The sequence below is a fragment of the Saccostrea echinata genome, unplaced genomic scaffold (assembly GCF_033153115.1).
Source record: "Saccostrea echinata isolate AGI-Se365-2 ecotype Australia unplaced genomic scaffold, CSIRO_AGI_Sech_v1 ptg000002l, whole genome shotgun sequence".
NCBI lineage: Eukaryota > Metazoa > Mollusca > Bivalvia > Ostreida > Ostreidae > Saccostrea > Saccostrea echinata.
Window position 1 is genome coordinate 4,232,225 of NW_026889751.1, and position 18,727 is coordinate 4,250,951.

An 18,727-nucleotide genomic window follows, 5' to 3' on the forward strand; every position below is an offset into this window, starting at 1 on the left:
CCATATTCTTTTGCCTTGTCTAACTTTTTTTTTCAATTCGGGCTCGGGATTCTGTATGGCTCAACAGTCATAAACAAACTTGAAACTGTAAATCACCGAAGATAAATGCCTGTTTAGTTGTTAATGTTTGCTGAAAACCAATAACTTTGCCCAGTACGATAGTAGTATTATGATGAGGTATGCTGTTGCTAAGTGTGAGCTTGTATATGATTGATACGCAGAAAATATTCAGTCAGCTACATTGCCTAAATTATAGTAAATATTTTATAACACAGGGACTTGCCCCCCGAGTGTAAAAAAAAAAAAAATTTTTTTTTTTTTTTTGAAAATCAAATACCAATTTTTTGTGTTTCAGTTGTTTGTATATGATTTTTTTAAATAAACATTTTTACAGTCCGGAAGAAAGCCACTCTGTTGAACGTAATGTATATCGTGCGTTCTTATAGAATTTTTTATTGTATTTGTAATGATGCTATTTTAGTAAGGGCCTTCTCTGAGACATAGTTACAGACTGTGGACAAAAGAATCGGAACGACTTACTTTGCGATATGCAAGAATGCCAAGTTTTGCTTAATTTACAAGTTTTGTTGTGTAGGTACGATTTGAGAGTTTACATTTAAGTTATTTTTATTATGATGACTACTAATTCCCTTGTTACACTGACAATTAACATAATTATCTAAAGTAAGTAGAAACATCTCCAAACAATAATGAAAACTTCTACCAAAGTTAGATTGTACCTGTGTACTTTGGAAAGTCTCAGAGATTGTGACGGAAGAAAAATTTTACGAGAAGTGAAGGCTAGAAAGAAAACCTCACTTGTGGATATTACAAATAGTTATTTTTTTTTAAACTAAAAACATAAATGTGTCTAAAAAGACAGTGTGATGATTTCTAAAGAATCAGAAATATAGTCAGTGTGTGTACCAGTGAACTGTGAGGCAGTGAAGATTAACATGGAAAAGAATAATATTTTCAGATGAGAGTCAAATTGTTATTTGTATTGATATCTGGAGAAATGTGATGAGACCAGAACTTATATCACCTGTAAAAAACAAGAAACTTACTGTGATGGGTTGGGGTTGCATCTCCTATCGTGGGGCTAGGACATTAACACATATGGAGGGGAACATAAATTCAATAAAATATATTCAAATTATAGGCAATGATCTTTGGCTGGTAATAGCAAAACACTTTCCTGACAATAATTTAATATTTCAGGATGATAACACACCAGTTCGTCATTCTAGGACTAATAAAACATTCATGGAAGACAACCAAATAACAGACGCAAAATCGTCTCCTCTAATGGTAGCAATTTATTTTAGGAGTTGTTTTAGGAGTCTTTACCAAATATCGATACTTTTAGCATCCAATTAAATACAATTTTTTTTCTGCAAACAGAAGATGTCGTAAATCATTCTAATACTTTTGTCCACCGTCTGTAGATCACAATTTTGTTCCTGGAATGTCAACAATATTAATAAAATATATACATGTAGGCCAAGTACCGTATTGTTTATAATTAATATTTATTTTATATTCCAGTAGCAAGCCCCTGTGTTTAGATTATTAAAAATACACAGATTCTACGATCTTAATGATAATAGCAGAACTTTTCTTTGTTTAGATCTTTTGATACCTTTCAGATTTAAATGAAAAAAAGAACAAAGCTGATGATTTTCCCTTCTTGAACACAATCAGAATGACAGAGAATTCATATGCCAGGAGTATTAACCTTCCAAATGAACAGATCTTTAGAAACCTGAACAATGCTAGAAGTCTGGCAGTAGATATTGGTAAGTTATTTAATTTAAAACACATGGACTCAAAATACTACCCAAAAATCTGTACATATAGTATAATATTTATATATATTTCCATTTCTATTTGTTTCTCTGTGATAATTCTTTGAAAGTTAGGAGAGTTGATTTCTTGATCATTCCACCGGAATGCAAATTTCGCCAAGCGAAAGGTCAGGAGCTAAGCAGGCCTAATATGCATGTAATTCTCGTGCGGCTGTCTTTGTGTTTGATGTCAGTGGGCGAGGACTATTGAAATTGACATGTGAGGCCTCATGTAATTTAAATCTATTAGTCTACATTTTTAAAATCTAATTTACAATTTTATTTCACAATGAAATGGAAATATAAGGAATCACCGTCTAGTTAGTAGAGTATGCCAGGGACATCAACGATAGTTGGAAACGTGGGATAAATTATCCCACGTTTCCAACTATCGTTGATGCCCTGGGATACTCTACTAACTAGACAGTGATTCCTTAATTGACACATTATTATTAACCAGTACTTTCACTGATCCACATAAATGCCATGAAAAATTGATTACAGTGACAGAATAATCAATTGGTTTGAATTGAATTGTACTAAGAATTCATAAAATATATCCAGGTTATAGTGTTTTTGGGCAAACAATTCTTGTTGACATTGTATAATTTTTCTACATTACTATAAAATGAATGGTCACAGTCAACTTTATTTGTCAGTTTCCCATGGCTATGAGTGTTATGGGAAGAAATTATCTCTGTATGATTTGTAACATGCAGTTAAAATTGATATCTTTAGCAGTGGAATAATTCAAATATTTTCCAACAGTTTCATCATGTTTGAGATTTGACTGCATGTTGATATGTTGCATGATCATGATAATACTCTCTGGCATTGGTTCCATACTTTCAAAAAGAGTTCAAAATATTTTGACTTTTTATCTTGAGAAATTGAATTGTTAGAGAATGTTTTTGAATCACATGCCTTCTTTGAGTCTAAGTACATGTAATATTTGAAGAAGAAAAAATGTATCAGTATGTAACTTTTACTAAATGACTAATCTGTATATCAGATGTGCATTCTTATATTTTTATAAGGAGGTTCCCTGGCAAAGTTAGCTTACTGCTCCAGAATCCACAGGCGAATGTCACAAGTTCTGGATAGAAATGAAGTATGTTCTTTTGTTAATTAGTAATGCATTGTAATTCAAACTGATTTTCATAATTCAGTTTAAGTATATTAATTTCTTTTGATAAGTACTTTCTTCTATATTTTGTTTATGTGGACATTTTTCCTCATTGTACATGTTGTATAAATTAGGTAAATTTAGAGAAAATTAGATAAATTTAGTATCTGATCTAAAAATACATCTTAGTGCACTCTTTACGTAGTAAGTTGGGGGTGTCAAGCAAAACAATTCACTCCTAATTTCCTTTCTGCACTGTATTCTAGACTTTAGATGGCAGTCCTGGTCAGCATATTTATGAAGTGTGTGAAGAGGATGAGTATATTGATAGACTCCATTTTGTGAAGTTTGAGACAAAATTTATTGAGTCCTGTCTGGATTTTATCCAAGAGAAGCTTGGAGACTCCCTCAAACAGAACAAAACTATTCATGTCACAGGAGGTGGTGCTCACAAATACAGGGACCTCTTGGCCTCTAAGCTAGGAGTGGTGTAAGTTTAAAATTAAAATTCAAAATAAGTAGATTCAGTGGTAGAAACTGATTGCCTTGTTTTATAAATGGTTAATCTCATCTAAGCTTAAGGCTCAGGTGAGGTTTCTAATCACACAGTTTATCTATTATGTCTATATTGTTTGTTTAAGTTCAGAACCACAGGGTAAATTTAAACCAACTTGACACAAAGCAATATGGATTATTATAAACTAGCTAAAAACATTTCCCTTAGATGTGTATTAATTATTCAAATGAAATATCTCAAAATTGATGAGAATTATTTGATACCAGTACATGTATTAACATTAAAAGTGTGTAAGGCCAAATAAAAAAATATGTGTGGTTCTGGTTACCCGACCGTCCCTATTTTATACCCCCGACCCTAAACTTTTTTTTGGCAATTTTCATATTTTTTCTGGAATTTTCCCCAATTTCCATCAATGGCTCTGGTTTAAGTTTTAGTTTCAGCAATGACGGCCCCCTTGCACAACATAGTGCAAGTGTTTATTAGTGTTAAATCCAAAGCAAGCTAGCATGTAGGTGTCCCCTACCAATATTGACTAGTATATTATCACACCACATCTAAATGTCATTTGCAAAGTAGTGATAAGTATTATTTAGAAAAATTAAGAAAATCACTTTGTTAAAAAAAAAAAAAAAAAAAAAAAAAAAATCCCTACCTACCTACCCTAATTCTTTTGGAGGTGTAACCGGAACCACACATATTTTTTTGTTTGGCCTAATATCAGCATCTGTCCTGAGAGTGTTCAATATAACATCTTTAATTTATACATATTTAAAAATCTACTAACAGTCTAGAAAATTTTAGCGTTCAATATATATCTTGGCATTTTATTGAATGTCTATGAATATGGTATGACATCCTGTGGAAGGGTTGGCCCGCAATGGGCAATCAAAATTTTACATAGGAATATATAAGAACAAGATGTGTTTGTGAGAGTGTGATGGCCCCATTGGACAACTTGCCGAGGTTAAAGTTTCTCAAATGCAAGTCAAACTGTAAGGTCAAGGTCAAGAGGTAAAAAATGTAGCTATCTAAAGAAAGGTCCTGTATGGGTCCAAGTTGTCAAGCACTCGTTAATGTGGATTCAGTTTGATAAACAAATTCAGAGGCTATATGAAATTAAATTAAAACTAAATTAAGTGGGCTCTAAAATTCTATGATTTAAAGAACTGATTAGAACATATCATTGTAGGATAGAGAAGGAGGATGAAATGTCCTGTTTGATAGAAGGCTGTAATTTCTTGCTAAAGAATATCCCCGATGAGGCCTTCCTATACCAAAGACATGCTGAGTCAATGTACAAGTTTCAGGGAGTTAGCAGAGATATATTTCCATATCTTTTAGTGAATATAGGGTCAGGAGTTAGTCTAATCAAAGTGAGTACTTGTATTAATGTAAATTGTAGTATGCATTTTTTGTGTGAACAAAGTGATGTTTACATTATTGACATTGACCAGGTGGAATCAGAAGATACATACCAGAGAATTGGGGGAACCTCCACTGGTGGAGGTACATTCTGGGGCCTGGGCTCACTTCTTACCAAAGCCAAGGTAAACAATCCAGAGAAATATCTGATGTTTGAATTAGATTCTCAAAACTTAAACAAACATTACACGAGATTAAATCATCGTGCATTCATCAATGAGTTTTGATATCTACACTGAATCTGGCAATTTTATTACATATATCTAGACATTTGATGAACTTCTGGAGCTGGCTGAACAAGGTGACCACAGGGAAGTGGACATGCTGGTTAAGGACATTTATGGGGGTGCTTATTCCTCTATAGGTCTGACTGGGGACATTATAGCCAGCAGTTTTGGAAAGGCAGCTAGGTCACCCAAAAAGTCAGGTGTGTTGACATTTGCAAGGTTTGTCTTTGTAGTGAATTTGCAAGTTGATATCAAGAGTTATAGAAAATAATGTATAACATATAATTAAACAAAACAGTCATTCATTTCATTTACAAAATAAAAACAAAAGTTGGATTTCATTCCCTCTAGTCATATCACATGCCAAACCAAATTAAGGCCTAAGAATTGTTATTGATAATTAAATTACTATCAAAGTAATCTATTATTATTAATTTTACAACTGCAAAACTTTAATTTTAAATTGCAGTGGACACAGAGACCCATTTTAAGGAGGCAGACATAGCTCGGAGTCTTCTTCTATCCATCAGTAATGATGTAGGACAGATAGCCTACCTCCAGGCTAAACTACACGGTCTCAACAAAATCTACTTTGGCGGCTACTTCATAAGGGGTCATCCACTGACCATGCATACAATCTCCTATGCCATTAACTATTGGTCAAAGGTCAGCACTATTCAGATTACCATCAACAATATAGAGTAGCCAAGAATGTGAATACATATATTATACCATCCCATCACTAATAGTTATACTAGTATTTGCAAACAAGGACCAGGAAAAAAGCAGAGAATGTACCCATGCATGTTTTAGCATTTTCAAAATATATACAGAAAAGTTGATTAGCACAATCAGGAATTAATGTGATATATTCTATCCTTATTTATGATTAATTTCAAGTACATTTATAATAAATGTTTAGGTTCATGTTAAGGATACACCAAAGGTTTCCAAATGCCAGAATTTAATTTGCATGTAATTCTTTCATTATCAAAGATAACATAATAAAAGTATATATCATTTGAAAGCTTGTTAAATTCACTATTTAATTATCCTAATTAAAACTTTAATTAATAAATTATTTAAAAATTATTTAAATATTAATGTAAATTTTAGTGCATAAATATTTTATAAATCAACTTTTTTGTATTTAACCCCTCAAAGTGGTCATTTTGCCTCAAGATAGATTAAAGATTGAACTTAAAAACCGTATCTCAGATTTTTAGCTCTACTGGTCAGAGACCAGAAGAGCTTATGCGATAGTAATGTGTCCGTCGTCCGTCCGTCCGTCTGTCTGTCTGTCTGTCTGTCTGTCTGTCCGTCCGTCTGTAAACAATTTTTCAAAATGCTACTCCTCCTACAGTTTTGATCTGATTTCAATATAACTTGGCACACAAGTAGACTATACTAAGATACATAATTCTGTGTATCGGTTTTTGATTTCGATGAACGGTGTTGCCATGGTTACTAAAAATAGAAATTTCTGTGAAAAACATTCAAAATGCTACTCCTCCTACAGTTTTGATCTGATTTCAGTATAACTTGGCACACAAGTAGACTATACTAAGATGCATAATTCTGTGTATCGGTTTTTGATTTCGATGAACGATGTTGCCATGGTTACTAAAAATAGAAATTTCTGTGAAAAACATTCAAAATGCTACTCCTCCTACAGTTTTGATCTGATTTCAATATAACTTGGCACACAAGTAGGCTATACAAAGATGCATAATTCTGTGTATCGGTTTTTGATTTCGATGAACAGTGTTGCCATGGTTACTAAAAATAGAAATTTCTGTGAAAAACATTCAAAATGCTACTCCTCCTACAGTTTTGGTCTGATTTCAATATAACTTGGCACACAAGTAGACTACACTAAGATACATAATTCTGTGTATCGGTTTTTGATTTCGATGAACGGTGTTGCCATGGTTACTAAAAATAGAAATTTCTGTGAAAAACATTCAAAATGCTACTCCTCCTACAGTTTTGATCTGATTTCAATATAACTTGGCACACAAGTAGACTATACTAAGATGCATAATTCTGTGTATCGGTTTTTGATTTCAATGAACGGTGTTGCCATGGTTACTAAAAATAGAAATTTCTGTGAAATACTTTCAAAATGCTACTCCTCTTACAGTTTTGATCTGATTTCAATATAACTTGGCACACAAGTAGACTATAATAAGATACATAATTCTGTTTATCGGTTTTTGATTTCGATGAACGATGTTGCCATGGTTACTAAAAATAGAAATTTCCTTGAAATACCTTCAAAATGCTACCCCTACAGTTTTGGTCTGATTTTAGTATTACTTAGCATACAAGTAAACTACACTAAGATACATAATTCTCTGTACCAGTTTCGGATTTTGATGAATGGTGTTGCCATGGTTACTAAAAATAGACATTTTCTTGAAATACTTTCAAAACGCTACTCCTCCTACACTTTTTGTCTGATTTCAGAATAATGTGGCATACAAGTAGACTACAGAGATACATAATTGGTGTTATTGTTTTTTGATTTTGTTGAATGATGTTTCCATGGTTACTTTAAATCAAAATTTCAGTAAAATTGTTTTAAAAGGCTACTCCTCCTACAGTTTTAGTCTGATATAATAATAAATCTTGCCAAAAAGAGACTAAACCAAGGATCATTATTCTATTTATTGCTGTTGCAAAGTTTCAAGTCCAAGTGCTACTTTTATCTTCCTTTATAAATACAACCAGTAGAGCTACAGTCTCATCAGAGACTTCTGGTTGATAGATCTTCTAATTCAAAAGTTACAGCCATTTGCACTTCAATGTTACCAATTTATTGGCCTAATTTAACATTTCCCTCAATAATTCCAAAACTAAGCTAGATATAAAAAATCTGAGATACGGTTTTGTGAACACACATTTGAGAAGCAACCCATCCAATTTTCAGAGAAATTGGTCAATAAATAAGGGAGCTGAATCCTTTGAAATAATACCACAAACTGTCTGATCTTACTTTACAGTAGAGGGCAAAAACCCATTACACAACAAAATCTGCCAAAGCTAGGAATATATGACACCTTGGAGATTCAGCTTTGGATACCTGTCACTTAGCCATATTTCCTATGCATATTCACAAGAATGGGAGATTCTTTTCTGTATTTTGATGCTTTTAATTAAGTAAAATAGGTTAAATTCTGAATCTGAAAGATTTCCCGGCAAAATGGCAAGAGCTAAGCTCCACCTCCTATTTTATGGTCATCAGTGATCTGTTAGATCTCTTTCTCTAAATCTAGAGTCCCTGTAGTTTAATTACTGATAACCTCTGTGTGGCTAGTGAAGAATTCCCCAAGTGGCCACAGTGATTTATTGCGTCTCTCATGAGCAGGCAGTCACAGATCAAATCAGAAGCTTCAATAACGGAATATTCACATGTGGTAGTGTTTATGTTTCATTATTGTTAAATAATTAGAAAACCATTTCATAATTACCAAGAATTTTACATGCATTATAAAGCAGTGATTAACTTCTTTTTCTTAGCCAAAAATCTCAAAATTGTTGAAAATCTTGAAAAAAGCCTTTGGTGTATCCTTAAAAGGGATGTAAACATAATACACGGTATCTGAGTAATTGTTACTCAACTTTTCTCTGAAAAGAATATCCCCCAACTGTGCCCAACCCTATACTTAAGGACCATGAATTGAATAAAGTTAATTCTACATAATTTTTGCCTGTTTATAATAAATTCCACCCAAGTATGTACAAGCTTGAATTGACTCAGCCTCCAGATGTTTACTTATTCATCTGACATATACACCATTTGTTCTTCATTTTTCTTTAGGTTTTTTAGGAAGGTTTTCCTGTAGTTTGTTTTTATTTTTAAGCTCAGAAGTTCTTCAGTAGATTGTTATGTTTTTCCACCACGTTTCTGTCACTAATATTAATTACATGTATGTTCTTGTGGAAGGGGAAATGGACTTTCATGTGAACAGTCTTGAATCCCCTTTACCTACAGACACTTTGTGCCAAGTTTGGTTAAATTTGGCTGAATCTGGAGAAGTTAAGAATGTGAAAAAAGTTAATTAAAGAGACAGAAAAAAGATGGACAATGGATAAAGTTCAATCAGAAAGGTTCACTTAAGCCTATCATTTTATGAAAGCAATGAGTAAAAATTATGTGCATTATGCAAAAAATTTATTAAGGAACTGTACATTGTATTAATTTTATTGATGTATTTCTTTTTCAATTATTATAACCAGGGTGAAATACAAGCCTTGTTTCTTCGACATGAAGGATACTTGGGTGCCATTGGGGCATTTCTCAAAGGAGCAAAAGAAGAAGGTAAGGATTTCTGTTTCTGAATTATTTGTCTTTTGTCTTTTTACTATTGATGTAAGACACATGAAAGACCTCTGAGACAACAGGTGAGAATTCTTTTGTATCTTGTGAAGACATCAGAAACATTATCTTTAAATTCTTTCTTCATCTGTGATATCATAGGCCTGTTAATGTTGCAGTGTAATAACTAATATGTTTTTCAGCACAACAATTTTTTTTTCACGATTTTCTAAAAACAGCTTTTGTGTATCTTTTTCTGAAATTCAAATGTTCACAGTACATGTATTATCTATATTGTGATGTTTTTCATACTATAGATATATTACATAGATAAATTGTGTACTAAATATGTAGTGTAGATATGTACTATGCCTGCTAAGTTTACATGTACATACTGTAGATACACACTGTAGATACACAGTGTAGGTACATAGTGTAGATACATATTGCATTAAGTTCAGACCTGTATGAATGATTGTAGTTGGAGTTTTAAGATAACGATATTTCTCTTCCAGAAAAAAAACCCATGTTTTTTAGGACTCATTAATAAATCAGACATCGAGTTTTGTCCAAAATTCCAACTTATAGGCGGGTATACAGTTGTATACAGTCCTAAAGATGCAGAGTTTAGAAACATACTGTAGATATACATTGTATTTATGTATTTAAGCTATTTATAAGACACATGGTAGTGCTGATATACAATGTAGAAAAAAAATCTGAAAATTGAGAGAAGAAAGATAATCATTGATTATGTTTATAAATCCCACTTGAGGGAATCTTGTAATTTAGAAATAAGGCAAAACTCTCAGATGACAAAAGTTGTTGTTTTAGGTAGGAAATATCTATTCCACACACACACATATTGATTGTTTTGTAAGTTTAGCTGTGAAATTTGTAATGTTGTATTTCTACATGCTATATTTTATCTCTCTTATTTAAACAGACACTAGAGGCTTCACGTGGGGGGAAAATTTAGCAGGGAGTTCTGGACTTGGCAGCTACCATAAAAATCATCCGTGGAGAGACAAAAGAAACAGAAGTTCAACAGTACGTAGAGGAAAAATAGACTTCATAATCCCTGTAGTGGCTTTATTGTCTAATCATGGGCTTTTATACTTGAGAAAAATATATACACATAGTACCATGTGTTATATTTTTATCATCATTGATCAAAAATTTCCACATTTATAATAACATTTTTTTTCATAGTACATTCCAAAATTTAATTTTAAAGTTATTAATCAAGAATATATCTTTTGAACTGATGCTAGATATGATTGAGTGATACTTAAAAAAATAGGGTAATTGTTCAAAAATTGAAATGTTATGGTAATAAAAGAATTTATAATTTTGAAAAAAAAATTAATTGTGAATTATGAGAACAGTCTGAATTATGTATGATATATGATTAATATATTGATATCGTTTTAAACCTGGAATTAGGTGTAGATTTAGAAATTGCCAAGTGCCTGCAGATTTAGAATATTCTGTGTAAAAATCTATAGCAATATTTTTTCCCCTCCAGTTTGAGATGCTAGAATTAAATCAGTTGGACCGTGCTCTCTTACCCTGTCCTCTGTTGCTGGATCAACAGAGTTATCTCCCCGACACTGTGGAATTGACAGAAGATGGCGCTGCAAGAGAATATTGGCTTGAATGTTTTATGAAAGGTGTTGATAAGGTATATTGTTTTAAGCTTCTTTTGATGTAGATATTTGTAAAATATTGGGCAATAATTATGATTTTTTTTTATATATAAGCCTGTGCCCTTAAGGTATGTCACTCCTGACAGAAGTTGTATCAAGGATTTTTTGAGAAGTAATATTATATTTACTCCATTTTATCTACTTGTATAGCATAGCTCAAAATCACAAAGAAAACTGGGTGTTAGTGTGCATCTTACTGAGCAATGTTACAAATAAATTGATCTTTTTTTGCACTTAAATTGTAATGTTTAGGTTAATCACAAATAAAAAAAAAATGTTTAGGTTAATCACAAATAAATAAAATTGTTATTGATAATTTTGATATATGAGGTTCTGACCAAACTTTTTTTTCAAAAGCTGACAAATGACATACCTTAAAGATGAAATGTAGCAGTGTACTTGATGTTATGTATTTGATTGTAAATATAAATTAAAATTTTACCATAAGCAGTGACTAATTTATACAACAGACAAAAGAACAAGCCATCAAAAGTCAGCATAACCTTCCAGATGCCAAAGAAAGAGCTGAAAAATTTAAAAGCAAATATGTTGAGAGACTGACCGATCTAAAGGAAAATCCTTGGTAAAGAAACAAATCAATGTGATGCTAATTAAGTGTCAAGTTAAATTCTTATTAAAATTACCATTTGGAACACTCGTTTTTACAGCTTTTGTCAACCTCTGATTTATTTTATTCACATAAACTCAGTAATACATTTAGTTTCACTAAGTAACCTGATACTACGAATGAAATAGTTTAAGAGCTCATGCTTTTGTATAGGTCTGTGTTGGATGTGTTAAATATGTACATTTGATTCTAAATTGAGTTGGGACTGAGTCATGGTGCATTTTATATTTTCAGTGCCTATGGTTCCCTCACTGTTAGAAGCCTCCTTGACACTAGCAGTCACTACCTCCAAGAATTCATGTTCAATGATCCTTATCTGCAGGTAAACCTATTTATTAGCTCACCTGAGCCAAAGGCTTAAGTGAACTTTTCTACTCAAAATTTGTCCGTTGTCTTTCGTAGTTAACTTTTTACAATTTCATCTTCTTCTCCAGAACCACTGGGCCAATTTCAACCAAACTTGCCACAAAGTATCTTTGGGTAAAGGGGATTGATATTTGTTCAAATAAAGAGCCACATTTTCTTCCAAGGGGAGATAATTATGAATTAGTAAAAAATTAATGGCATCTTTAAAAAATCTTCTCAAAAATCACTGGCCCAGAAAATTCGAAACTTAGTTGGAAGCAACCTCAGATAGTGTAGATTCAAGTTTGTTCAAATCATGACCCAGGGGGGTAGGATGGGGCAACAATTGGCAATCAAAGTTTTACATAGGAATGCACAGGAAAAACCTTTCAAAATCCTCTTTTCAAGAAAAGCAAAGCCACGAGTGGTCATATTTATATTGAAGCATCCTCAGGGAGTGTAGATTCAAGTTTGTTGAAATCATGATCCCTGAGGTAGGATGGGGCTACAATAGAAGATCAAAGTTTTACATTGGAATATGTAGAAAAAAATCTGATGATGAAGAACAGCAGGGCCATTGTGACTCAGGTGAATATTGTGGCCCATGAGCCTTTTGTTCATGGTCGACCTATTACATTAAAATTTTGTATGTTAGTTAAAAATTTTGATACTAATATATCTGGTTTGGAATGGGGTCAGAATGAATGGGTAAAGAGAGATAACTGCTGAAAACATTCCTTTTGTAAACTATGAAAGTTGCTATAAGTTTCCTGTGATTAATTATCTTACCTGCTGGAGATAGTCCAGAGGCTTATCTTTATCTGTCACATTAAGATTAACACCTCTTTTTACAAGTATGTTTGATATAATTAAACTAAATTATTTTAAGGTATGATGTTATTTTACTTCCTTTTGCACATATGGCCCTTGCTCTAAGTTCATTTTATACTTACTCTGTGTGCACATTGTATACAAAACTCTTCATTTTTACAGTTGAAACAAATGGAAAATGAGCAGTGTTTGAGAAGTTTGGCCCAGTATTTGCAGGAGCTTGACAGGATGGACTTTGATGAGAGACAATTAGCTTTAGCAAAGGGAGTCCTAGCTGGCAATGTCTTTGACTGGGGAGCAAGGGAGGTCACTCAGATAATGGAACATCAGAACTTTGGTTTCAAAGAAGCTACCAATAAACTTCAAGGTTCACCAAGTTCTGTTCATTTTCCAACACCTGGATTTTTTTTCACAGAATTTCCTTTGAAGACAAAGAACTTTTCAAATGATTTAAGGCCAAGAATTAACCTCTAGTTTCTGAGACCAATAATTTCAAAACTCAATGTGGCAGTCAATTTTTTTTTTTTTGGAAAATGTTTTCTCTTTTTTTCACATCAGTCGTTCAACAAAATGATGATATCAACTGATTCTAGCTTTTTTTATTCTCTTACATTAATTGTAATATGTACTCAACTTTAAATATTGTTATTCCAAACATTTGTTTAAAAGTTAATTCATAAAATATGGCATTAACATGAAATGTATTGTTTAATTTATCAAATAAAAACGTTTATCTATTAGCATGTTTGAAAAGGGGAAAAACTCTGTTTTCTTTTTCAACTTGGAAAAATAGAAAATTGAGTTATTTCCTTATTCAAAATGTCAATAAACTTGATCAATGTGGCAGTTTTTGACTTGATGCGGCGATGCCCGAAAAACTATTAATTTTTTTTTTTGGCCGTAGAGTAGACTCAGTTATCTGTGATGTTTATACTAAATTTACCATGTTCAGTTTATAATATTCTACTGTATGGGTGCATGTTGGCTTTTTCTTTCAGAGCGCCCTTGGTTGTTTGATGATTTTGATTCTTGGCTGGATCGAGTAAAAGGAAAACCCCACAAATGTGCAGCCATTTTTGTTGATAATAGTGGAGCAGATATAATTCTCGGGATTTTCCCATTTGTTAGAGACTTACTCTCTAGAGGAACTAAAGTAATCATGATATTAAATTAAAATTAATTGCTCTTTAACCATGCAAGGATGATCTCAAATTTTAGATAGTTTTGAAACTTAACAATAATTTTGAAATTGTATAGTTTATAGTTTATTAGCAGGTAATTAATTTCTGAATCTCAGACTTTAGGTTCATTTAATATTTTTGTCAGTGAAATTTTATTTTTTTGCGTCTGGAAGTTTTATTACATGACATGTTTAACTGTAGGTGATACTCTGTGCTAATAGTCGACCTGCCTTAAATGATGTCATATACAATGAACTTTCTGTACTCATCAAACATGTAGCAGAGATTGATGAACAAATTGATAAAAGTCTCTCAGAAAATCAGTTGATGGTGATGGAAACAGGACAAGGCTCACCATGTTTAGATTTGAGGTAAGATGAATAATAATAAAAACTTCCCACAATGAATAGCATCACCTTGAAGATTTTTTCGTACATGCACAAAAGAGATTTATTTTTCTTCTTGTCTTAATTGTAAAAAAAAAAAAATTCTGAGAAAATCAAAAATAACCTGATTTCCATAATTTTTCCACAAGGTTAATTGACTGTCAGTTGGTGGACCTAATGAATAAAGAGGACACAGATTTAATTATCATTGAAGGCATGGGACGAGCAATCCACACAAACTTTGATGCATGCTTTTCTTGTGAAGCCTTGAAGATTGCTGTGATAAAAAATCGATGGCTTGCAAATAGACTCGGTGGTGATATGTTTTCTGTGATGTTTAAGTATGAAACATCAAGAAAAGTTTATGCAGGAACTTCCTGATAATTTCTGAAGTTAAATTAGTCAATATTTTGAAAATTTATTTCAATATTTTTTTCCTGGCACATTCATATGGTTTGATAATTGAATCTTGAATTTGCAATAATTAGCCTTTGATAGGAATCAAGTATTGAGATTCAGCCTCATGCTGTAATTTATCTTCACTGAGAACAAATTTTAATGTGATTCCTTTATTGTCCTGTACAAATTATATATATGTTTATATAAGCATCTACAGCCTAGCTTTCTTCACCTTTAGGGAGCTAACATACAATGTTGTGAAATAGTACAACTGCATGCAAGTGTATTGAAAAACTGAGAATGTGGAGAGAGGTTGTTTCATTTAGTCATTATTAAGATTTACAAGATATCAAATTCGCATGACATGAGTGCTGATTTCAAATGTATTTATTTTCACACTTTAAGGTTTTGTAAACATGTAATACCATCATACTTAAATGTGTCAGTTTTTGATAATATATTGTATGTAGTGATTTCCTATCCCTGCTCTAGGGGGCACAAAGAATTAAAATTTTTGTTGGATTTTTTATGAAATAGTTTAAATTCAGATTAAAGTATAGTACAGTATAGTACTGTGCAGGTGTCTACATAAGGTTTGTGTTAATACACATTGTAACATAGTGAACACTGGAGCAAGTCAAAAACCACAAAATGATATTTATAACATTCATTATTGTTAGTACTAATTTATTTTATAAAAAATGGAATATTTAATGAGATGAGTTATTTAAGATATTTTATGTTAAAAGAAATGTTTGATGAATTATTTCCCTTAACTTGATTTATAAGGTCAGAAAAGTATTGTAATTATGTACAATGGAGCACTTGGTGTTTTATAAATAGATGCCATATTTATCCATAGAGTTATGGCTGATAATTACATTTTAAACAATGAATTGTATTTTTTTTTTAATTATATGTACTGTTCAGATTTGATTGAAAAGCCACTAATATGCAATAAAATAATTACCTAGGTACATAGTACATACGTATGACAAGTTACATGTACATATGTACGTCATGTAAATCAGATCTTATATACATAAAGATCTTCATGAATTTACCAGTTATGTAAAAATGTATTATTAGTAATTTATTCTTAAAACATTTAATGCGACTGAGATCATAGATTTTATAACTTGTATAAATAAATGTGATTAATTTTAAACTCATCAATTCTTTAATGCTAGCTACAGAGTTTGTTCCAATGTAATTTAACATCCACGTTTACCTTGCTACATCACAATTTTTTAAGCTTTGCTTAAAAATAATCCACATGGATTAAAGATATTTTATGGTTATTATAAGTTGCATTTTTCTTTATAATTTAGTTGTATTAATTTTTCTTTTGAGACTGGATTTTTATCAACTTGTACTCAAACAACTGGTAATTTTATACGACATATCTAGAGAATGCTCAAGTTTCTGTGATACATAAAATATTGAGGTATGTGTTCATTATTTCTTGTCTTGTCTCCAGTACAAAAGTAAATTATTACAAATCTATTCCAACTTATCATTTTCCATGTAGAAATTTGTGGGTTAAAGAATCTAAATTGCCAGAAATTATTTAACCCAATGCAGCAGGGGGTCTGCAGACGTTTCACACTTTCCATTGGCTCAAACTTTCAAATGTGCCTGGATATGGACATAATAATTGTTGAAACAGGTTATCTTGAATGCATGCTTTCAATTCAACTTAGTGTAAAAAAAAATGCATGCAATACTGTAAATAAATCTCTTGTTTTAGTAGGGTAAAATTTTTGTGTTCAGAGGAAAAAATACTGGTTTGGGGAGATTTGAATTTGTGGTTGAATAGTACGTTTTGTATTTGAAAGTTAACATTTCATGAAGGTCATGAATTTTAAATGGCTGGGTCTCTTCATACCAGGAAATGATGAAAATAAAACCCCCACAAATGTTAGCGATTTCACAGTAGTATAATAGCTTTGAGAAATCCATGAATGAATTGTTGACATCAAATCTAGGATTTGGTTTGTGAACTAGGGATGGGTTAATCGCCAAAAATTTGGCATCATGATATATCATGATTTTTTCTCCATAACGTCATGTGATTTTAACACACAATTTTTACTATGATTTTAAATAAACACTTTATGTAATTGTAAATTTTAAGTTTGAACAAATAAATGAATAATTTCTGGATATATATATTCCAGTAATTATAAATGTTCATAAATGTATTCTAGTCTCAGAATCACAATACAATTCATGCAATAAAAAATCATGAAATACAGGTATACCAGTAAAATCCTGCATCCCTATTGTAAGCTCACTTTGACATCCCTGCAGATATTTTACATACATTTCATATACCTGGTACATTAAACATATCCTCTGCATTGGTGTTTGAGATACTTATGGCCAACTTAAGTAATGATGTAATGAAAAGTCTACGGTTGTGAAAGTAAACTTTGTCTGGTAGAGAGGGCAGGCCAAACCTGATAATTTTAAACAAGAGGCCCAAGGGCCTTAACAGTCACCTGAGTATGATACAATAATTTAAAGGATGCATAGAGTATAAAATGAACTGAAAGGTGAAACTTTGTTGCCCAAAAGAAAAAAAAATAGGGTGATCATGATCAACAAAATAATTGGTCTTAATATTCATTAACAGTTCATAAATTAGGTTCTAATCTGTTCCCCATTTATCACTATCACCATACAGTATATTAACAAATTATCAATGCTTCTGTACTATTTTAATCCCTTGTTGAAATCTCTTACATTGGCCTCTCTTGGTCTTTGATGAACATTTAATAAGACAAGTTATTTTTGTCTCATTTTTTCTATCTACTACTTACAAGTCTATCTGATCATTAAAACAATGAAAGTACTTTTTAGCTCACCTGAGCCGAAGGCTCAAGTGAGCTTTTCTGATCACATTTTGTCTGTAGTCCGTCTGTCCGTCTGTCTGGCTGTCTGTCTGTCTGTCTGTAAACTTTTCACATTTTCGACTTCTTCTCAAGAACCACTGGGCCAATTTCAACCAAACTTGCCACAAAGTATCCTTGGATGAAGGGGATTCAAGTTTGTTCAAATGAAGGGCCACGCCCTCTTTCAAGGGGAGATAATGAAGAATTAGTGAAAAATTAGTAGCATCTTTTAAAAATCTTCTTCTCAAGAACCACAAAGCCAGGGAAGATGAAACTCATGTGGAAGCATCCTCAGGTAGTGTAGATTCAAGTTTGTTCATATCATGACCCCCGGGGGTAGGGCGGGGCCACAGTGGAGGATCAAATTTTTATATAGAAATATATAGGAAAAACCTTTAAAAATCTTCTTCTCAAGAACAGCAAAGCCATGATAAGTCATATTTATATGGAAGCATCCTCAGGTAGTGTAGATTCAAGTTTGTTCAAATCATGACCCCCGGGGGTAGGGCGAGGCCACAATGGAGGATCAAAGTTTTACATAGAAATATATAGGAAAAACCTTTAAAAATCTTCTTCTGAATAACAGTAAAGCCCTAATTGGTCATATTTATATTGCAGCATCCTCAGGTAGTGTAGATTCAAATTTGTCCAAATCATGACCCCTGGGGGTAGGGCGGGGCCACAATGGAGGATCAAAGTTTTACATAGAAATATATAGGAAAAATCTTTAAAAATCTTCTTCTCAATAACAGCAAAGCCCTAATTGGTCATATTTATATGAAAGCATCCTCAGGTAGTGTAGATTCAAGTTTGTTCAAATTATGACCCCCCGGGGGTAGGGCGGGGCCACAATGGAGGATCAAAGTCTTAAATAAAAATATATAGGAA

General features: G+C 32.2%; 1 protein-coding gene and 1 long non-coding RNA gene across 2 annotated transcripts in view; one reads left to right on the top strand and one right to left on the bottom strand.

Annotated features, from left to right (window-relative positions):
• Positions 1-18,727, bottom strand: part of LOC133205716 (uncharacterized) — a 306,161-nt gene that overhangs the window by 113,012 nt on the left and 174,422 nt on the right. The window lies entirely within an intron of this gene.
• Positions 93-16,448, top strand: LOC133205559 (4'-phosphopantetheine phosphatase-like). The gene is made up of 17 exons (XM_061341399.1): positions 93-177; positions 1,650-1,799; positions 2,885-2,958; positions 3,240-3,463; positions 4,683-4,866; positions 4,948-5,040; positions 5,183-5,342; positions 5,612-5,808; positions 9,385-9,466; positions 10,410-10,513; positions 10,992-11,147; positions 11,643-11,755; positions 12,035-12,122; positions 13,139-13,343; positions 13,975-14,129; positions 14,359-14,528; positions 14,693-16,448. The coding sequence occupies exons 2-17, from the start codon at positions 1,706-1,708 to the stop codon at positions 14,922-14,924; spliced, it is 2,331 nt and encodes a 776-aa protein (XP_061197383.1). The 5' UTR covers positions 93-177; positions 1,650-1,705; the 3' UTR covers positions 14,925-16,448.